This window comes from Scleropages formosus, chromosome 2 (genome assembly GCF_900964775.1).
Source record: "Scleropages formosus chromosome 2, fSclFor1.1, whole genome shotgun sequence".
In the NCBI taxonomy this organism is placed as follows: Eukaryota; Metazoa; Chordata; class Actinopteri; order Osteoglossiformes; family Osteoglossidae; genus Scleropages; species Scleropages formosus.
Window position 1 is genome coordinate 37997536 of NC_041807.1, and position 23031 is coordinate 38020566.

The window sequence follows — 23031 nt, forward strand, 5'->3', positions numbered from 1 at the left end:
TAACCGCTACGCCCCCCTGCTGTCTCATAATAAATATTATGGCAGTAGTGTGGTTTGTTTAGGGTGAGGCACGGGGTTATTGAACACACCTCTCACCCTGACCTGTCATTCTCTCAGGCCAACCCTTCTAAAGAATTTAACACTGAATCATAATCCAAAATTTGCATATTAAAATGAAAAATTCTGCATTGTTTCAAGTTGGAGGGGGTGCGGTGGCGCAGTAGGTTGGACCACAGTCCTGCTCTCCGGTGGGTCTGGGGTTCGAGTCCTGCTTGAGGTGCCTTGCGATGGACTGGCGTCCCGTCCTGGGTGTGTCCCCTCCCCCTCCGGCCTTACGCCCTGTGTCACCGGGTAGGCTCCGGTTCCCCGTGACCCTGTATGGGACAAGCGGTTCTGAAAATGTCTGTGTGTGTGTTTCAAGTTGGATTTTTCCCAGGAATAGAAAGGAATGTAGTGATATGAGAACGTTCCATGATCTTTGACCAATCTTACCGCTCACGGGCTCAGCAAATTACACTTTACAAATTGTGATATAGAACATGTTGTAATAATAATTTCATGAGTGGTAATGTGTGTTATGACTTCCTTTCAAAGACCCTGAATATGAGTGCATTGAGAGACGTTCTCCCACTTTGGCACGTTTGCTTGCTTTATATGGAAAGTGTCCCGGGTGCGAGAAACTGGTAGAGGCTGTGCGAAGTGTGCTGCGAGGTGTGTGTGTGTGTGTGTGTGTGTGTGTGTGTGTTAGGATGCTGATCCTGTGGGTAATATCCATTCATAAAGGTTGTGACAGACGTTCTGAAGGTGCCCACGCCTGTCTGACCCAGATGCTCCTGGCCCTTCATGACGCGGTATGAAAGGGGTAAGAAAGAGAGAAGGGCACCGAGCCTTTGATCCATATTTTAACAGCCCCCTGTAGCTCAGACGTGTTGTGCACCGTTTTTCTCGGGCTCCTTCCAGCTCCAACACCAAACTCTGGGTTTATCGTGTATTCACATCGTCTCTTTCTGCTGCCTCTGCATCTTCTGGGCTCCTCCGACCCCATACCAGCACGGCGCACCCTGACAGTACCGTGGGATTCGTTACGTGAGGGCATTTCCAAAGTGCAGCCACTATTTTCAGTGTACATTCTTAGTTGCTTTGCTGGCGAGGTTCAGCCCTACATTAGCAGAGCCTCTCCTGGGACGTGAACCAACAACCTACTGCCTGTGAGCATACGTGTCGGTATGTACCGCAGGGTCTGCTGCTCTTGGAGCTGAGGGGTCTAATGGAGGGTCAGGTTTGGATCTTAATGCTCATGTGAGAAGTCGTCTGTTACGAGATTCGCCGAAAACATCGACGGCTCCAAATGTGATATGGCTGCACATTGTTTCCATCAAGAGGGGGTATGGTGGCATGATGGCATGGTGGCACAGTGGGTTGGACCAGGTCCTGCTCTCTGGTGGGTCTGGGGTTTGAGTCCCACTTGGGGTGCCTTGTGATGGAGTGGCGTCCTGTCCTGGGTGTGTCCCCTCCTCCTCGAGCCTTATGACCTGTGTTGCTGGGTTAGGCTCTGGCTCCCCTGCGACCCTGTATGGGACAAGCAGTTCAGAAAGTGTGTGTTTCCATCACCTATGTTTGTTTCTCAGTGGAATGGTGGATAGCACTGGTGCAGCGCAGCTACTGGGCTCAGGGTTCAGACAGAGGCTCGACTCTGGCTCTGTGGAGTCTGCATGTTTTTCATGTGTTCACCCTTTGTTTCCTCATTGCTCTGGTTTCCTCCCACAGTCACCAGACAATGTGTTTCTGGTAAATTAGTGACTCTGTGCGTGTGTGATTGCCCTGTGATGGACAGGGGCCCCACCCAGGGTGTACTCAACCTCAAACCGTATGTTTCCTGGATAGACTCTGGACCACCATGACCATCGTTTGGACAGATTGATATTATTAATGATGGAGTGATATTTGTTTAATATTTCATTACCTTAATTGACACTCTTGTCCAGTGAAAAGCTCATTTCAAATGTGAGTCTCGTCTCTGCTATCGGAAAAAAAGAAGCTGCTATAACTTGGCACATTTATATGAACTTATGCCAGTGTGTTTGTGTGTGGGCGTGAGCAGGTTACCGCAGCCCACTCTGCAGGGGAAGTGTGCCCCATAAAGGTGAGCCGCTATGCAAATGAAGCGGACCTGGGGCCAAGTGCCAAGTGCGTGACCTGCGGTCACTGATGGAGCTATGCTGAAGTTTCCCGCAGAACTTTCTCTCCCTCTCCACTCACCGTATGCATAAACGCCGAGGCGGGATGGTCGCTAGCGGTTTAGAGTGTGGTCGTGAGGTTTGTTTGTTTGTCGCAGTGTTCCCGTAGCAACCATATTTTCAAAACCAGAAAGGTGATTTTTATTTAGTCGGCAACGTCAACGCTTAACAGGAAATTCAGTCGTGCATTTGAATTACTGTCAATATCAAAGATGAACAGTACAATCGGGTCAGCAGGTGGCACAGTGGTTAGCGCTGCCCATTTGCGTGTAAAGGATATGGGTTCAAATCCCATCTCCTGTTTAGTCAAGGTATAGCTTGGCACATGTAATGAAATGATACAGTAAAATGAGCAAGCTGAACAAAAAGGTAAATCAGTGTTAGTAGCTTTCAACTAAATTAATATATAATAACTGCCCTAAACCTCAACTGCATGCTGAGGATTTACCAGTCAACTCCTTCAGGATTCTTCTCTCACATTAATACTTTGTCCCTGTTTTCCACTTAACTTGTAGTTACAGGTGTATTTACTGTGTTTAATGAGGTCGTTTGCGCCGTCACTCAGGACAGCGTTTCCCTCTGTCTTGGAGTCTCTCTCTTTCTGTGGCTCTCAATTGCCTTGTGTGAATGTGTGTGAGTGAAAGAGTGTGTGTTGTTGCCTTGTGATGGACTGATCGCCTGTTCAAGATGTACCATGTCTCACACCCTCTGCTTCTAGGATAGACTCTGGAGCAGCACAGCCTTCCACCGGACAAGCTGTGAATGAGGTCGCATAAAGGGATGGATGGATGGATGGAAAACCTCAGCACCCATTCTGTTTCTTCACAAGCTCCTACAAAAAGATCTCAGACATGGCACACGAGCTTTGATCGGACAAATCACTGCAAAATCACTGCAACACTTTATAATTGTTACCCCACATCATTGCTGAGGTGCAACTCAAGAGGCCTTCCTTGACTCATACCCTCACTGGCACGTCCGTGGGCTGCAGAGAGGAGACGGCTTTCTCCTTTCCACGGAACGCATCCACGGAGAAGGTTCAAGTTCTAGCAGTTTTTTTTTTTCCGCCTTCTGTTTGCACTTTAGGGGGTGCGGTGGCGCAGTGGGTTGGACCGCAGTCCTACTCTCCGGTGGGTCTGGGGTTCGAGTCCCGCTTGGGGTGCCTTGTGACGGACTGGCGTCCCGTCCTGGGTGCGTCCCCTTCCCCCTCCGGCCTTACGCCCTGTGTTGCCGGGTAGGCTCCGGTTCCCCGTGACCCCGTAAGGGACAAGCGGTTCTGAAAATGTGTGTGTGTGTGTGTGTGTGTGTGTTTGCACTTTTCTCTGATGAGCCTCGCCAGTACAAAAGAGTAGACCACCAGCGTGTCTCAATTATCCCACACACCACCCACGTCCTTTCCTCCGCCCACCTTGCGTGTGTGTGTGGGTGCGTGCATGCCCGCGCATTCCTCATTGTCCGTCGCCACCAAACGCGGCACGTTTTCTTGACGTCGTGACTCCCGGTTCTCCGGCTGACAACGAGCTGCAAGGCGTGCGGAGACCATCTCGCCAAAAGGCATTTCGCGCCAGCCGGGCATCGTTGGAGCGGTACTGACATCCCGTCGCTTCCTCGGGCCGTCTGACACCCCAAGCACTCCCCCCCCACCAGCCCCTGTTCTACCAGCCGTGGATGATTCCCCTTCACAGCGGAGAATCTCAGTCCTGTCAGACATCATCTTGCAACAGCGCCAAGGAATCCATCAAATACAACGTCGCATTTCTTCAAACGTGACCCTTTTCGCTGTGGGTTTCCGAAGTCCAGAGCAGACGGAGGGCAACCGCGCTCTGCTGGCTACTTCACCAATACTTCCTGTATTTTTCATACTTCTTCTAATTCTTCCCGTTTTTGTTCTCTACATTTTTTCTGGCGGTCTTACATACATTGTTACACTTATTTATCAGTACGTCGGTCAGTGTTCCAACTGTTGTTGTCCATCAACACTTTTCATTCACATGCCACTCCATCCAAGGCACAACATAGCAAAGGAAACTCCAGAGTACAAAAGCAGCGAAAAGTTTGTTTTCATAGGGAATCATCAAAAGTTCCAGCAGGATTAAGGTTAGAGTTAGGGTTTTGTGTTAGGGTTTGGCTATGGTTAAGTTTAGAGTTGGGATTAGGGTTAGTGTTAAGGTTGGGGTTTTGGTCAGGATTAAGTTTAGGGTTGGGGTTTTGGTCAGGGTTAAGGTTAAGGTTAGGGTTTTGGTCAGGGTTAAGTTTAGGGTTAAGAATAGGGTTAGTGTTAAGGATGGGGTTTTGGTTAGGGTTTAGGTTAGGGTTAAGGTTGGGGTTTTGGTTAGGGTTAGGTTTAGGGTTAAGGTTAGGGTTAAGTTTAGGGCTCGATTTAGGGTTAAGGTTGGGGTTTTGTTTAGGGTTAGGGTTAGAGTTAAGGTTAGGGTTCGATTTAGGGTTAGCATTAGAGTTTGGGTTAGGGTTTTATTTAAGACTTGGGTTAGGGTTAGAAGGAAACAACATGGCATTCTGAGATGTCTTCTCAACTCTTTTTCAGCAGTTTTCAGAGATGTTGGACACTTGTGCGTTGTTTTGCTTTAACTCTCCTTTCCACTTCTTCCAATGAAAGTTTTGTCTATGTTGCCCTAATCTAATCACACTTTACCATAGTAATTCATATGCCATATAGTGAGAAGAGCTGGATGACTGGGCGATAATATGGTGACCGTTACAGAATATTAATTCAATCTGTTGACATGTCCGTAGTAAAGACATGAAAACACAAGTCAGGTTGTCATGAATGTCTCATCAGTGGGGGTTCTGCCCAATGCACTGGCGAATGTAGCACGAGAGAAATAACACCCACCAGGTCCTTGTGCCAACTGCTACCGTGATGAACAGGAACGTGTTTTATTCTTGGTTCAACTCTCCACGGTTACAATGCCATGTTTGCACACTAACCTACTTATAATTACTGTACTTTCCCATTTATACCACTGGATAGTTTTTAGTAGGTTAATTTAGGGTAAGGAGCTTCATCAAGGGTACTACAGCAGGAGGTGGGATCTGAACACAGGACTTCCAAATGCAGTGCTGCAGTACCTGCCAACCCCAGCTGCACCATCAATCTGTTCCTGATTGTGGTCACTGGTTCACAAAGAACAGAATGTGATCATTCAGGGTTAATTATGGTCTCAATCTCTTTATTGGCTTCACATACATTAATGATGCTGTCTTTCTTTCGTTATGGATTTTAATTCTGAGATGGAGTAATGCTCTGTAGTCTCTGACTTTAAACACTGTTTCCTAGTTTTTTTTTTTTTTAAACATTTAGCTGACACTTTTCTCCAAAGCAAGTTACAATTATTTACTCATTTATACAGCTGGGTAATTTTACCAGAGCAGTTCTAGGGTAAGTACCTTGCTCAAGACTGCTACTGGTGGAGATGAGATTCAAACCACCAGCATTTGGATCCAAAGGCAACAACTCTAACCACTACATTATCAACTGCCTCAGTTTTCCACATGCCAAAGGGCACAGCTCGGTACGGGGCAGGACTGGCACAGATGGCAGATCACAGATGCAAAGATGGCGCACTTGGGCGGCGATGGCAATGGGGTAGGGAACAGCTCCGCTTCCGACGCACTTCAGCGAGGTGGCGATCGCTCACCGATGCCACGGCGCGCAGCTGCGCCGTGGCCTTTGTTCGCCATGACTCAGCAGCTGAGGCGTGTTGGACTTCACGGAGGCACTACCGTGTTTCTCATCAGCTGGAAATTTCCCCGTTTCCGTTTGTCCTCGTCGCTCCACCTTGGAATCCCTTCATACCCACCAGATGTCAATCAGAGCGAGCCAAATTCCCCAGGCTCTTGACGGTGCCCATTGTTGGGCTTTTTTGGCAAAGTATGACTGGAGTAATCCAGTCCCCCCACTCCTAAATGACTCATCAAAGCATGCGTTTGCCTTTATTTCCCTGAATATTCCGGAATTATGGGTAACGGTCTGTTTTCACAAAATGGCCTACTGATCACGTCTGGTGCCCAAAATGGGAAATGTGGAAGCTGCAGTCTGATTTTACAGGACTTCAGTAAAAAAAGTAGAAGTAATTCTTTTAGGAAAGGCTCACAAGCTGGTGGAAGAAGAGCGACAGCCACGTAGGACACATATTCCTGACACGGACTCCCTCCTTGCTCGCCGTATCGCTCTCTCGACATCACCAGGTCTCCCTTCAGTCCCCATTCGTTTGGCTGCTGGGCACTGAGACTCCAGTTTTCCTTCGTCTTAGCGTAAGTCGATGGGGGGCAAGGCATCAGCTACATAAAAAATAATAAAATATAATGTAAATATGAACAGCAGGTCCCATCTCAGGAGAAAGAGAAGGTCAAGCCTGCTTGCTCTTCAAGGTCTGCTGGTGTCCGGAGACACATGGACATCCATGTCTGTTTTCCATCAGAACCATTGGCCTCCCATGCCAGTCAAGAAGCTCAACCCCACCACTGGTAAACTGTGGTTCTCGACCGGTGCTACTACAGGTAAGGAAGTGCTCTAGCAACCAAGGAGGCTATGGCTTCTGATCTTGGAGTGCAAACCACAGGCAAAGTTTTGCGTGAAGAACTTTGCCAGGATTACTCGCCAAATCATCTATCTGTACAAATGGAAAAAACATGAAAAATTATTAGTCGCAAAGGGAAAGCCTTTACCCCAAGTGACTCCTCTTGACATGTTTTCCTCTCATATCCTCTACACTTGCATACAGCTGGATGTTGAACCCAAGCAATTCAATTTGCCTGTTTTTGAAGGGTAATTGCTCCACCCTGCCAACGTTTCCATGCCCACTGGGGCTACCCTGCGCTCTGTCAAATTGCACATCTGTGGTGGAAATGCCCCCTTAGTGCCTAAATGGCTGACTGTACAATGTTGGCACGTGACCAAGGTTTACCATGTCATGTGAAGTAATTCGATGGGCAGCTGTGAGGGAATCAGACACTTGGGGTGCTGGAGCACTGACAGCAAGGCTGGACAAAGCAGAGGCCCACTCCCCATCCCTGTGTGGCGGTAATGGCTGGGGGGAGGGTAGGCAGCCTGTCCCCCTTCCTTCACCGCCATCGTGAACATCAGCTCATCATCACCATCCATCCAGGTAAAAAGATATGAGGAGTCACATACAAGGCCAATGGGAATTGATTTTTAGCACCCAAGGTCTGCATATTTTCATGAAGTATTATAAGATACAACACAACCTGATGATTCGCATCACACCATCTGTCACCATCACCTTCGTGTTTCCTATCAGTTCTCTAGGCGGGAAAGAAACGGTGATATCGATCGAGCTGTGCTTCGGTAACCATAGAGCGCTGTTAGAAAGCATGCGAACCCCTCGCGTCCCTTAATTTTACCACAAAACGGTAATTCAACAAGAATCAGTCTTTCTGATGCGACATAATAGGTGTGTGATGACCGATTTTATGTTTCTTTCGAGGAAATCGTGTGTAGCAGAAACACACAAGTAGGGCAGGTCTAAAAATAAGTGAAGCCCAAGTTGAACTGGTTAAACCAAGTAGGTGAATAGAATCAGGTGTGTAAATAATAGTCGTTTATTCATTCAAGTTTAAGATTTAACATTTAGACTTTATAAGTTTATTTTAATATTTTATACCATCCCAGTAGGGTTCACATACTTTCAAGCAGCTCTGTATGTGAGGATCTGCAGCTCCTGCACTGCTGTAGAATGTACTTTCTTTACTTTCTGTTGTATGTTGCTTTGGAAAAAAAACTTACACTAAACTACACACACACACACACATTATCTGAAAACACTTGTCCCATGTGGGGTCGCGAGGAGCCGGAGCCCAACCCGGCAACACAGGGCGTAAGGCCGGAGGGGGAGGGGACACACCCAGGACGGGACGCCAGTCCATCACAAGGCACCACAAGTGGGACTCAAACCTCAGACCCACCGGAGAGCAGGACCCGGTCAAACCCACTGCACCACCGCATCTCCCTACACTAAACTAATAGAATGTAAATATAATATATAATATCACCGTGCGACTGTCATTGATGAAATTCCCAGGAAAGGGCTTTTCTACTGTTGCGGAGTAAAGGACCCCCATCGGACCCCTCGGCCAGCTCAGGATCCCAGTCGGTCACCGTCTTGTTTCTTTCCTAGATGATCATCATGCTGATCCATGGTTTAATTTCTCTCATGCTCTCTGGGGGTTCAGGACCATCTTAGTGCTGAGATCTTTCCGTGGAATGAAAGTGATGTGTGGCACAGGCCTTAGAGGAAAAAAATGCCTTAATTTATGCACGCAAGGACATCAACTGGCATGTCTGATGAGGTGAAAATGCACCAAAAAGTACCCCTTTGTTTAATAAATGATCTCCCACTGTCTCGATGTAAAGAGATATTAAAACATTTGAGGTAACTGGGCTGTAGGAATGTAATTGGTAAACAAAGCGAGTGAAGTGTGAGCAGACAGAGGGCTGTGAAGGGCTGGTGCCTCTCTGGGTAACAGGATCACCGTGGGCCGCTTTTTCCCGCCCATGTGATGCTTATAATTGGGTCAGTCAGCGGAGCGCTCACCACAGGGGGTTAAGCGCAGGGTCTGACGCGAGGATTCGCTGCCGTCGCGAATCTGGGCCACAGGAGCTGGCCCGGGCGCAGCAGATGCCCGGGGTATTATGGGACTGTCACGGGTCGGACAAGCAGCAGGCTAAGCCCTGCTCCCGACTCTTGGGGAAAAAAAAAAACGAAATCCCCGCAGCTTAGGAGCATTGTGATGATCATGTGTGATGGGACAGGAATTCTGTCTGGAGTAAAAAAAAAAAATACCTTCGGAAATGGTTAAAAGAAAAAAGAACCAGAGCAGTTCAGAAGCCTTGGGCCCTGATTCCTTGACCAGTGGAACACACTTCCATAATTTTTATCATTAATAAATTACATTTATTTAGCAGACACTTTTCTCTGAAGTGTCTTCCAATGAACTCTGTGTAGTGTTATCAGCCCACACACCTTATTCACCACAGTGACTTACACTGTTAGATACACTACTTATACTGGGTCACTCATCCATACATCAGTGGAACACACACTCTCTCTCTCTGTTACTCACACACTATGGGGGACTCTTGAACAGCATTTCTTTGGACTGTGGGAGGAAACCAGAGCACCCAGAGGAATCCCACACAGACACAGAGAGAACATGCAAACACCACACAGACTGAGCAGGGAATCGAACCCCCATTTTCTCACCCCACCTAGGTCCTGTGAGATAGGAGCGCTACCGGCTGTGAAACCATGCCACCTGTTCAAGACCTTTCTGCAAGGTAAAGGTTAAGGTTTGTACACTAAGTCTCTTATGACAACTTACCAGTTTATACTTTTACTGTAACTTACTGTATCAGTGTGTGTGTGTGTGTGTGTATTTGTGGCCAGTTGGTCTCGGATTCATCTGCTCGCGTTAGACTTCATGAGGGTAAACTGAGAGCAGAGGAACGTGTTGATCCTGATTTTACAGCACGAGTGAATGAATATCATATTCTCTTTGGATGCTTAGAAGGATCATAAAACATCTTGCAAAAGTCTTGAAGATTTCCAGTTCTTTTCAGTTTTTAGGGTCATATGGAATCTGCTTCTGCCATTTTTTGTTCCTTGGTGTGAAGAAAAAAATAGTTTGAGTTCATTGCCTCCCCGGGGTGTAACTTTTAACCCTTTCCTCAAGGTGTTCTGGCGTCTGGAACGTGTTGAAGGCTGAGAACAAAGAACACGCTCACTGAAGCGTGGCTCGACGGCATCGCAGGCTGCCAGCCAAGAGACAATTAATGGCGCAATAAAGAAACAAGATGCACTTTATCTGGACAAACAACTTTATTTCTGGTAATGCATCTATACACTGTACATTCAGTCACTGTGGTATATAAGCATAGCTATTTTCAAACATAATCTCATAAAGTCCTTTACTTTACAATATAGTCCGTGTTGTGAGGGGGTGGGGGAGTCGTCAGGGCAGGGGGGGTGGAAAGGGCGCAAAAAGACAAGGTAAAGGGTAGAATAGATAAATAAGCCAAGCTTTTTTTTTTTTGTCTCGTACTGTATATGCGGCATTAATAAACAAGAAAGCATACATTTACCTCTTACATAAAAATAGTTCTAGAGTTGTAAAGTTCATATAATATTAGCAGCAGCATAGGGCTAAAAAAGAGACATGAGGGTGCAAATGAATCTGCTGGGAAGTGGGTGTACTTGGGTCGATCCGCGGACCCTTCTCATCGGAAAGGTACGCTACTCGCTATTATAATGTTAAAATATATATGGACTGGTGAAAAAAGTTATACAATAAAAGATTCTACAGTAAAAAAAAAAAAAAAAAATGCAAAATAATGGGGTAAAAACTATATGTTTGTGTAGGGTATATCCTCTAGCACACTGCAATATTTTTTTTGCTTTTTTTTCTTTTTTCTGTTAAAACACAACTCATAAAACAAGACAGCTATTCTGTAAAAGTTTTCTTTTTGAAAAAGGAAACACCATATACAGTTATAATACAACGCTGTAAAATGAAAAAATTATTTACATGTGTAAATTTGTAATCTTTATTCTTTTTTTACACTGGCTAGTTTTGTTTGTTAAAATGTGCTGTTATTGCTGTTTCACTGTCTTTCGTCTAAAAAAAAGGTTTTTCTTTTTTTTTGTTTAGAAAACAAATTGTTGAACCTCTGAATCGGTACTAGGTTGGGAGAGTCACGAGCAGAAATCATCTCCCTTTTGTATAGAAAAAAAGCACTAATAAAGGAAACTGTATGGTTTTACTCGAGTGTAAAAATTAAATTTTGCCACCTCTATGCAAGTTCAAGTCTGCAGGAGACGCAGATGCGTGGTGATCCTTTCGAAAATAGTGCCCTTTAGGATGCAGGTTAAGACATCGGACCGTGATATAATCCCCTTTGCGTTTCTTGGAAAAGTCCATCACACGAGGAATAGAAATTAATTTGAATAGCAGATCCTCCATACCTACAGTCAGGAGTAACCTTTATATTTCATATAGATATGGATTCAAGAATGCATTACTCCATTAACAGGTCTCAATGGATAAAAGCCGTTGTCATTAAAAAAATGGTGTGGAGTTCACTTTTCACCAATGGCAAACTGATCAGGAAAAAACAGACTTTTCATTAGGAATCAATTAAGAGCATTTAATTAGAAATAATGACGTGTGGCCTATAGCTTGTTGGGTGGTCAGGTGGCCCTGGAAACCATGGAAACCGCTGCACTATGACGGTCTTGTTCTTACTCTGGAAACCCTGTGCCCAAAAGTAGGCACTTGAGGTTTTCCAGCATACATTTGAGCATCAGGGGGTGTGTGTGTGTGTGTGTGTGTGTGTGTGTGTGTGTGTGTGTGTGTGTGTGTGTGTGTGTGTGTGTGTGTGTGTGTGTGTGTGTGCGCGCCTTGGTACATACATGTGCACACATTCCTCCGCCTCTGAGCATGCCTGTGTATGTATGTCACTTGTCCGATGAGGTTTAGTTTCCTTTTAAAAAAAAAAATTAAGATAGTTTTTTTTTCTTAAAGACAAGTTGTATATTGCATAACACAATAAAACCCTTACATATACAGTATTAATGCCCAATAATGAATAATATGTATGGCAGACTTTCTTGTCAAATTTCATGCATATGAAAGAAAATATATAAGAGTTTTGCTATTGAAAAAGAAATAACAGACAAGCAGTAAAAATATCCCCACGTTAAAAACAACAAGAACAACAAGGAAAGGAAAACAGAATAAAACACCACATACATTCTGATTGCATTGTACCCACTGTGTGTTAGGAGCAGTTATACAGTTTTACGTTACCAATCTAGATCTCCTAGCTAAACCGGCGAGCGAAATGTGTCCCAGGACTCTTCTCTTTTCACTCTTGTGTACTTCCTTTTTACTGCGCTGTACGATTTTTACACTTTCAATGTATCGGATGAATAAATACCACAATTTTAGGAGAGTCTGGCACCCAAGTGTATTGTGCACAACCTCTTGCTGCTAATCAAACTTTATTCTACCTCCGTTAATGCAAAAAGGAAAAAAAAGTTTGAGTTTAAAATGATAGCAATAACAATAGTAACTATACTCATCGTGATACGGTAATGAACAGAAATTTAGACATTCACAAAAATCAATTTCCCAAATGCCTTGGAGCAGGAGCAAGTAAAATTGCAGGTGCTGAGCGAGCGTACAAACACACTGTTGCATTTTTATTTACAGTATTAGGGCATTAACGTGATAATTACATGGTTTTTAAATTAAGTACATATGGACAAACGAATCAGACGATGTCTTGTTTTCGTAATCACATTTTGTCCAAAAGGAAAATGTTGACGGACGCTGTCCTCAAAGACGAAGATTAAAAGTGGATTAAAATGCAGGGAAAAAAAAAAAAACGTTTCTGGGTTTACAAAGTGCGAATCATTATTGTAAAGTTGAAAAAATCCAACATATTTATTTACATCTCAAAATAAAAATAGAACGACTTGCTGTTACTGTAGGTGCAGCATCTAGCCCTAAAATCATAGTATTTAAAAATGATCATTCATAACTGTAGGGAGCAAAAGTTATGAATATGAAACGCCGTCATGCTAGCTTTGTCAAACGTTTCGGGAACTCGATACGTACAATTTACCACAAGTCTCGGATAGAGACTCCGTGGGGGCACGAGTCGTACTTGGTTTGATGCAGACCCACATGTGTGTACGAGTGTGTGTGTGTGTGTGTGTGTGTGTGTGCGTATGTAGGGAGTACTGTTCATACGTAAAAGAAGTGCTCAATTTCAAAGGGTGCCTGGAACACAAGACTTTTCCCCCCCTCCAATAGAGATATTTTGTCCTTTCCAAACTGCAGAGAAAGAGGATGGTCTGAACCAACATGGTCATCTCCTCCTCTTCTCACTGTAAACCTTTTATGTTGTATTTCTCCAACAGCAATGAACAGAAAAGAAAATTAAACGTTTCCTTTCCACCTGGTTAATAATGGCTTCTTCGTCTGCACCAACCGCTGAAAGATGGTGGCAGCGGTGGGATATCTGTCCTGCTTGTTGCTTGCCAGGTTGTTTTAAATCCTTTTGTATTTTGAGGCTCCATCCACGCAAACAAACTCATTTTGTTTTTTTCTCATATACACGCAAGTCTTACTATGCAGTCTCTTAAATAGCTTATTACAAAATTAAATCCTCGGACGTCTTCACAAAAAGAAAAAAAACACAGGGGCATTGTGGGAAACCCCGCCTCTTGCTCATTGTCCAGGCCGATCACAAGTTCCGTTCCACTCGCTCTGCCCCGCCTCTTTACGATACATCCAATAACATTTCCATTCGGTAGTATCATTTTTTTAATATTTTTATCATAGAAAAGTCTGTATCCAAAATGTATTTTTTCAGTTTGTCTCTTATTTTCAGGGAAAATACAGGCACAATAAATTTCTTGTGCTATATAGATTTTTTTTTTTCTTTTTTTTAACAATTTTTGTATATTTTTTCTTTCTTGAATGAGAGGTGCATTTCAGTGCTTATGTTAGTAACACATTTTCTGCCTGGTAAATTCATAGTTCTATAGTCCTCTTGCCCTTTCCAAGTTTCCGTTCAAGCGCGTATACTTTTTTGTATGTGTGCATCTGCTCGATAGGTACAATATAAATCTGCTTTGTATTCTCTCCGTCTCCTTCTCCGCTCCTGGTTCTGGGTCCGGCTCGGTTTGGGCTATTCAAGCCTGGGCGTCTTTGGGCCCCAGCTGCTCCTGCAGTTCTTTCACCACCTTCTCGAGGTGCTTGCGAGCCTCACGCTCGTGCAGGAGGTCCGCCCTCAGCTGCTCGCGGTCCGCCTCCGCCTGCTGCAGTTTCAGCTGCAGCTCCTCGATCTGGAAGGGAAGAGGGTGTGTGGGGGGGAGGGAGGAAGAGGGGGAGGGAGGGAGGAAGAGAGGGAGGGAGGTAAGGGTGAGTCACACCAGTGCTGCATGACCATCACGATTTTTCCCTCACTTCTGTCTTTTTCAAATTGAAATGTGTTTTCTTTAAAACACTCTCCAGGTCACAAAGCAGCCCCGGTCGCCACCGCCGCCACAGTTACCGCCACCACCGCTGCCCCGCCCTGAATTCTTCAAATGTTATTCATCTCTTCTGTGTAACAGCACAGACACCGCAGCCTCTTCCTGCCTCACCTCCCCCCCCGCCTTGAGCAAACCTCCCGCACCCCACACTTCCTGCCAAGACGGACCGAGACGAAGGCCTGGAGACGGGGCTGGGGACAAACTCCAGCAGCCCGCCTCACGGTCAACGCACCAAAGAAACAAACAAACAAACAACTGGGGGGGGGGGGGTGTGTGCGATTTCAATTCCGACTCAAAAAATACAGGAAGTTCACTTTGGGTCAGGGCTGGCAGAGAGGTTCCCACTTGACTTGTTTTGTCTGCGCCCCACTCCGCCGTGTGATGCCTGGGAGGAAGCAGACCTCACGTCCTGTTTCCTCGTTGGGCCATCAGTTATCTCGCATCTGCGGTCTAGGGGCAACACCCATTTCTTTTAAAATGTGATGTGCTATTAAAAAAAAAAAAAAAAAATACAGAAAATTTCTGCTAAATTATCAAAGAAACCTGAAGATGGCAAAGCTGCACACGGATGTGCGAAGACACTTTTGCTGTATGTGCAGCGTGTCGCAGTTCCGCACGGCGCTGCGTTCGCTGTAGTTACGGCTGCGGCCGAACCGCCGTTCTAGACCATTTGTGCATTAGAGGGAGTACGTGGGACACGAGTGCGTGCGCGTGTGCCACACCCACCTGTGCCGAGTACTTGGCCCGCAGCCTGCCCGCCTCGCAGCTCTTGTCGCACACTCGCTGCTGCCTGGCCTGCTCCAGCTCCCTCTTGAGCCGCGTCCGTGACTCGCTGGCCTCCTTCATCTTCTTCTCGCTCTCGGCGCGCAGCCGTTCGATCTCCTTGCGCAGGTTGCGCTTGGCCTCCGTAGCCTCCCGCAGCTTCTCCTTCTTGGCCACTCTCAGGAACTCCAGCTCCTGGACAGGGGGACGGAGCCGCGTCACGGAAAGGCCTCGGGCACCGAGCGTCGCGTTTTCAACGTTTTCCCGCTTTACGATAAAGCGAGACAAAGCAATGCTCAAACGCTTTCAACCGTGACCGTACGGGAAATCATTCCACGCTCCCGAGCAAAAAACACACACACACACACACACACACACTCTTGTCTATTTTTATTATTGAAAACTCCTCTGGCTTCCTTTGCATATGGGTGCGAGTTTCGTAACAGCGAGTTTCGCTGCCAAAAGGGTTAATGCTGTGAGAAAGGAGTCAAGACCAAGAGCAGAAACAGGGTTTCCTTCCCTCCTGAAACTGAGTGACTAACAGCTCGCTTCTGCGTGGTAACACCCTTGGCCTGTCCGTGGGAAATCCTTTGTCCCCATCAACAACGGCGACCTGCCTTTGCTCTCTGCCAGGCCTCTCATCTTGTGGGATGAGCGTTATTAGTTCGCTCTTTAACTTTCCCAGCTCACAATAGGATCCTGATTTAAGAGTCCCGCAACTTCCTGCTCTTCAGTTGGCCTGAGGCCCTTATGGTTAAAGTGCAGCTCGATTAACCCTTCGCTTCCAGCAGCGCACCTCGCTATGTCCTCTTAGGCCAACACTGGCTACTTAAAAAGAAGGTTCTACTATTTATACATTTTTGTGCGAAATTACATTTATTCCTCTGAAATTTTTCTCCGAGGCAATTTACATTGTGAGGTTCTAAATTTACTCATTTAGCTTTTCTCCAAAGCAACTTACAATTATTTATCCATTTATACAGCAGGGCAACTTTTACTGGAGCATTTTAGGGTAAATACCTTTTCTCAAGAATACTGCAGCCAGGGGTGGGATTCAAACCTGTGACATTTGGCCGCAAAGGCAACAGCTTTAACCACTTTGCTACCCGCAACCCCAGCTATCAGCTAGGACGGATTTGTTTTACAATTCGGATGGTTAGGATCGGAATTTGGGTTAGTATATATGACTACATACAGTAAGCTACTTACAGCTGGGTGATTTTTACTGTATCAATTTTGTGAAGGAGGTGGGATTCGAACCTAGGTCCTTCGCTTGTAAGACCAACCACCTGCCTCTCCAGATGCTTATCATCAAGTGCAGCCGAAGGATTGCTGAGCATTAGACACGTGTGTTTCATTGGGTATCTGCTCGAGAAATCCGTGAGGTACCCTGGGTGACCTTACACAAGGTCAAGGTCAAGCTGAAAGTCGCCTACGGACCGGAACCTGGAAAGTTTTAACCGGTTAGTCACGCACCTGCTGGAGGCTGCGCTTAGCCTGCAGCGCTGATCCCAGCTTCTCCTCCTGCTTCACTCTCATCTTGATGATCTCATGTAAGAACTTCTCCTTGGCCTCCCTGGAGTCCAGGCCACTGTCCAGAGCCTGCCTCAGGGCCTCCAGTTCTGACTCCAGGCCCGGTCCGTGGCTTTCCACAGGCGGTGCCAGGCCCTCGTGGCTCGCCGCTGTGGAGACCGGGAACTGGGTGCCCGGAGAGCTGAGGTCCTTGGCGGAGCTCGAAGAGGTGAAGGAAGGCGAGGACAAAGAGGACAAGGAGGAGGTAACTGCAGAGACAAAGACAAGCAGAAGGGCGGCGGGTCAAGAGAGACAGAAAGCACTCCAGGCACTTAAGACAGTACATCGTCTTTAAATTCCGTCATCTTGAGCCGCTTACAGTAACAGCGGGATGCGATCTGAAGAGGAGGGCTGTGCTGAATAAGGCCAGATGTGGAACCCTTGGGTTCCGTGTGGCTGCTGTATGTGGAGCAGCCAGACCCTCCTCTCAGCAGAGACTGGGTGAGACAGGAACTGGGACACTGCGGCGAGGAGGCGGCACTTACACTCCTCGCGGCTCTCCACCTCGATCTCCACCTCCGAGTCCTTGTCCTCCTGAGGGGGCTTGCTGGCCGCCGCCGAGGTGCTGGCATGCTCCGCCGCCGGCTGGACATCTCCCGTCACCCTCCTCTTCCTCGGCCGCGAGCCGCTGGCGTCCTCCCCGCTGCAGTGGGACGTGCTGGCTGCCGACGGGGAGAGCTGGCCCACCTTCTGCAGCGGTACGGGCGTCAGGGCCACGTTTGGTGCCACGGAACTCTCTAGACTCTTGTAGTTGTAAAAGCTGCTGGGGGGCACGGGAGGGGAGATGGGGAAAGGTGGTGAGCGCTGTGACCGGGGCTGCAACCCTGTAACCTCACCACTCTGGTTTTTCACTTTGAGGTTTGCGAACGCCAGTTTCGGAGCAAACAGCCCGGCTTGCCAGTAAGCGCTGACAGCCGCTAGTTTTCCCCCTCGGTGACGAGTCAGCGAGCACTGTTAAACCACAATAACTACCTCTGCGAACGAGCCATGCAGCCACGAGCGCCTTTCCATATGTCACGCGGTACTTAGCTTAGATGTTCTTCAGCGCCGCAGATCAAACGGCGTTATCTCCAAAGAAAACATCTAGCGCCGTTCCGGGGCGAATCGGATACACCGGCGAGGCCACCGTTACGTAAAACAATCAGTCGGAAAAGAGGATGAACGCGCTTGCGGGAAGTGGCTTTTCCGGTCCCCTTTCCTTCTTTCCAGGTGCGACGTCACCTTTGCCGCATCTCGTGCTGACGGGTCTCGCGCGTTCAGAAACGATATTGCCGGGCCCGACAGAAAACACCCCGTACAAAGCGCATCGATGGAAGAAGAGACGGATATGACCTCACCGGGACAGGCCAACAACGAGCGGCTGTCTCGAGTGCTCCTGCTTTCATGTGGTCACATTTAGTTAGACGAGCAGCAACCGGGCGCCCCGAAAGGGAGCGGGCTGCAGGTTCAGGTCTCCGTGGCCGACCTGCCGCCGTACCCTTGAGCGACGCTCTCAACCTGAATCGCTCCAGTAAACATCCGGCGGCGTAAGTTGGCATCAGAGTAAAAATAACTTGAAGCTATGTAGGTCACTTTGGATAAAAGCATCTAGAGAGCTAATAATAAGAGGAGGAATTGTTGCAAAGGCCTCCTACGGCTCTGCTCGGTGCGCCGTGCTGTGTGGGAGGCCGTGACCCGGGTGGGCGAAGCCCGCGAACGGGCGGGCGGCTCGGCCGCAAGGCATTATGGGATCCGGGCTGGAACGCACGGAGCCGAGAACCCCGGGCGGGAGGCTAATTTGCGCAGTACGTCCAGGACTGACGGGGCATCGCTCGAGAGGTGCGCCTTGTTTATGCAAATAAAGCTATGCTCCATTTCTTTGAATATTTATGTTTAGCAGTGTGTTTTTTCAACTCATGTTCAGTTATCTGTAAAGGGGAAATACGCTCCGACTGCTTCGGGACCTCACTTCTTTAAACTGGCGGGGCCTCCGCCCACAGCAGGCGAACACCTACCTGTCTCGCAGCACAGCCGGCAGGCGGGAGCTCAAGTCTTTGTCGCTGGACGAAACGCTGGGGGACCAGGGCCGGAAGGCAGACGGCCGCTGCCTGGCCTGACAGAGGCCCTGGAGAGGTGGGGAAAAAATACATAGAGGGAAACACCTTACACATGTACTTATAGTAAGGAGTGGCCTACTGCGAAACGCTAAAGGAGCCTATAATCAGCTTGGAAACAATAACACACAGCACGCTAATGCAGAAATGTTCTCCCACTCGTGTCTCCGCCAATGTGTCACTTTACCGTTAACTGTCAAAGCGATAAAATTAAGTTATTGATCACCTATTATACATTAGGGAAAAACAGTCATCAGTCACAGAAGCTGTAGAATTACGCTGCAGAGATACGTGAATATGAGATTAAAGAGCACTGACGGCCTCTTTCCACTCAGGATTATTGATTTTTGTTTTTTTTTTTCTTCGAAAGATCTATTACAGTCGTGGCGTCTTATTGCCAGCTCATTAGCGTTCCATCGTTCTCGTCTCCAAGCGGAGAACAGGGAAGAGAGTGCGCGCCATGTTGGAAACCTACGCTTCATACGACACGAGATCGTCTCCAGTTTCAGGAGCGGGAGGGGGGGTCTCGTGTAGCCGGGGAGTCGACCCACCTTGTTGGCGGATGCCGAGAGGGACAGCAGCCAGTCGGGCTGATGCTTCTCCTTATCAGCTGATGGAGAATGCGCGTCCTCATGCTTGGACTTCTTGGCCGGAATCGGATCGGAACCCTAAGAAGAGGAGGACAACGAGCACTCGTAAATGTTACAGGAACGCGACCTATCGGGGTTAAAGCGGGAGGGGGGGAAACAACATGGGGACAATGGCTGACCAAACGGTGGTCAGGCCTTTTTGTTCCAAGAAAAACTCAGCCCTCCACCTCAAGTATCTGCTTCCGACGATCAATTTAAAGAGTCTCGCAGCGCAGCCACCTGGAAGAGTCGCCCGTCCGTAAATAGCACTGAATTAAATATGAAGCTGGCCGCGTATAACGTTCACGAGCGATACGCATTTGTGCTTATAAATAGGCTTTGGATTAAGCATAACTGCTGAGACAGGTGCTGAGGGGGGGAAGCGTCTCATAGCCACAAGTGTGAGAGTTCAGATCCCGAGGAGTGTAACCGGAGAGAGCTGGTGTGTTTGGTCGTTGGGAGCCCTCTTTCTGAACCCCCTCGTCCCGCTCGCAGAACTGACCGATGCGACGGCTTTCTATGAAAAAGGCAGGGAGGAAGCGCGCGAGGCGGAGCCGCACGGGTTGCGGCACAGGACCGGAGCGCTCGGGGCATGGCTGCGCCGAGGAAAACCCAAAGGGAAAAGCAGGGGGTCTTATTATGTAGCGAAATATCCATTAAGGGGCATTTCCTGAGCCAAATGGCATCATGCATGCTGTTCTGCATCAAGAGGGGAATATACTCTCTCTTTGTGTTTCTCTGTCTTGCACACACTCACACACACACATACACACACACACAGCAGTACAATGCAGCACTAGCCAGGAAATTTCGAAATTAATATTAAAAAAAAAATAAACGGAGGCTGCTAAGACTTCGCTGTGTAGCCGGAGTTCTCTTTGTGCGGTTTTGTGCGAGCTGAGGGAACCTTTAAATAAGACAAGGGGGGATTTGTTATGTTGTTTATGGCTGCTGGTTGGGTGATGACTTCAGCTCCTCACAGCTGTGTCAGTCACCAGCCGCAGAGCCACAACTCTGCCTTCCTCTCGCCTTTTTTTTTTTTTTTAAACCCTCCACCCTGGCACACACTGTTCAGGCTGGAACCGCTTTCCCTTGTTGAGTTTTTTTTTTCCCCCCCGTTTTCAAATCCCAATCAACATTTCGTGAGTTTACAGTGTTCCTCGAAGGTTTACCAAAACAAGGACAAAGCCGTTTCTGGAGCATCCGAACCTCCTCTTTCATATACGTGGATGGTAGGTATCAAGAAAGCAAAGCAGAAATATTTCATTCCAACGATCACCCTTCTAATAATGACCTGGTTTCGACCGCAGTTTTCTAGAAGCTGAAGGAAGCATCACAGTTTCTAAATACAACTTATCACCATTTTTAAATCTGCACTCCTAAGGGCATTTAAAGGTCATGTCGTACACGAGAGTCTGTCTGGGGGACGCCGGCTCACGGCGATGCGATCGAGTCGCTTCGGTCAAGAAGTCAAACTCCGGCCCGGGTGCCGCAACTCTGAAGTCGCCAAATGACCCCTACGCAAACGCGCTGTGTCTGGTAGCTTTTTTGGACAGACCCGGTTTGGGTCCTGCCCCCGCCACCCACCCGAGTTTGCTATTTTAGGGAAGGGCTCCCCTCAGGAATTCCTCAGGAGCAACAGCAAAAGCGAGTGGTGGCCATTTCCCAGTTTAATGATGACTCTCTTGGCCCTCGGAGGAGTGCTCTGGCTCAGAACTCGGGGGTCTCCCTGGGGGACAGTGCTTCTGTTCAGAGAGACGATACGTATAGGGACGGGTGGGACACAATCGACTAATCGAAACATCCATCCAACTCACACACACTTGCTGGTGCTGGGCTCCCTGGCTCCGCATTTGCCTGAAGCGCGAAGGAATTTGGCCGTTCGCCGCTGACGTCCCACCTGTCCGCTCTCAAGGTGGAAAGGGCGCTCCGGTGTGAACGTGTGCGGTGGTGGAGGGGGGTTCGACTGGGCTCGAGGAACTGCAACAGGTGGGAACGCGGTACTGCGCCGTGGTGGAGCTTGGGGCGTCTCGCTCGCTCTCTCCACTTAAATCGTCTGCACATTCCATTTGGTTCGGCAGCAAAAGGTCCGTTCTGGGATGAGAACCAAAATCGGCTGCAGAAGGACACCTCGTCCTCCGAGGAGCTGGGACTGGACAGCATCAGCATGTTTTCTGGGCCCTTGTTACTTGGCTTTGAGGAATGTATGAGGAAGGGGCTAATTTCCTGCAAAGTGCGACCCTAGCAGGTGAGCGAGATGAGAGCTGCGGTACCTAGGGGGCGAGAGAGCTGGCACGCGCTCCCTCCTCGGGGTCAAATCCCTGGCCACCACACGCCACGTGACCCACTCCGCCAAGGGATTAGCTGGCACTCGTAATGGCCCTCAGGCTGGCAAATCTGCCCATAATCTTGGACGGAGGGTTCACGGGGAGTTTTACAGCTGGGTCAGTGTGGGTGGGGAGCGATGCGGCCTCCATCCAGACCTCCTGAGAGATCCGGTAGGAGCACAAATCGACAGGACCGGAGCTCTGAAATGGATAATGGATACTACGGAGGGGGCGGTGCATCCTTGACAGCTTACAGCCAAGCCCCGGCCAGCACTGGAACTGGACTAATGGAAGCGAAATCTGGAGAAGGAGATGCAAGCACGTTCAGCAACGAACGCCACCTCTTCTCTCGCCCAATTAACTGAGGTCCAGCCACCACCCAGCAACAGCAACCATATGGGTCACACCTTCGGTTTCGGACCCCACCTGCCTGCGTTAACCCGAGCAGACACCAGGCGCGCTGCGATGACAGCAAGTGACTTCAAAGGAGGCTTCGTGACATGGCGCAGCTTACATGCTATAGACAGGATGTTACACCTTGAGATAAGGCTTTGTTTAGATCAACTGAGTGACAGACACGTCCAGGCCTGCATGCAAGGGCCGTGCTAAGCTTCCCTGCTGGAAACCGGAACCCGCACCTCCGCGCGGCTCCGATTTGAGGAGCCGAGGCTCGGCAGCAAAGCAAAGCCCGGGCGCCTCCAGATGCGCGAGCTGCAGCCGATAGGACGTGTCCCTTGCAGAAGAAGTTCGGCTTTGCGAAAGCAGCCGGAGCTCGAGATCACTTCCCTCCGCACTTCACGTTTTCGCTCGGCGGCGCTCGCAACACGGGTCGCGCAGCACGGCGATCTCGCCGCTTCCGAGAACTCCTACACAGTCACCAATACCAAGATCTGGTCTGAGGTCTGGCCAAGGCATGGCGTGGGGTGGTTAGTGAGTGGTTTTCGACTGCACGCGGAGGGAATATGGCATCAAGTGGTTCCTCGTAGCTGGCGAAAATAAATTAATAAAGAAGCGTTCAGATGGATCTGGTTCGAACGTGGGTTCACACAGCAACCAAAGCGGGCGATGTTCTGAGGAAATGATCATATCTAGTGATGAGGACCGCAGACAAGCAGCTTTTTAAAGACGGAAGGTGTTAAAGCCACTGTCTGTCCTGCTCCTTCCCCCAATCCGGCCTGCCAAATCTCTCCGTCACGTTCTCCAACACACACACACACACACACACACACACACACACACACACACATACACACACACACACACACACACCTCCGACCCCATTTAGACCCTGTTTCCTGAGACACGGATTCCAGGATTTCCTCCCTGAA

The 23031-nt window shown here is 48.3% G+C and overlaps 1 protein-coding gene across 2 annotated transcripts in view; it reads right to left on the bottom strand.

The window, feature by feature from the left end:
- Positions 1-10077: 10077 nt before the first annotated feature.
- skia (v-ski avian sarcoma viral oncogene homolog a) overlaps positions 10078-23031 on the bottom strand; it is a 68220-nt gene continuing 55266 nt past the window's right edge. Inside the window, exons 2-7 of one of the 2 annotated variants that reach the window (XM_029246238.1) lie at positions 19299-19415; positions 18649-18758; positions 17140-17414; positions 16559-16863; positions 15047-15277; positions 10078-14131 (exon numbers count right to left, since the gene is read on the bottom strand). In XM_029246238.1, the coding sequence (XP_029102071.1) occupies positions 13979-14131; positions 15047-15277; positions 16559-16863; positions 17140-17414; positions 18649-18758; positions 19299-19415 (1191 nt within the window). In that variant the 3' untranslated portion in view covers positions 10078-13978. Of the gene's footprint in view, positions 14132-15046; positions 15278-16558; positions 16864-17139; positions 17418-18648; positions 18759-19298; positions 19416-23031 lie in introns of both variants that reach the window. The other variant, XM_029246237.1, reaches the window with a different exon arrangement.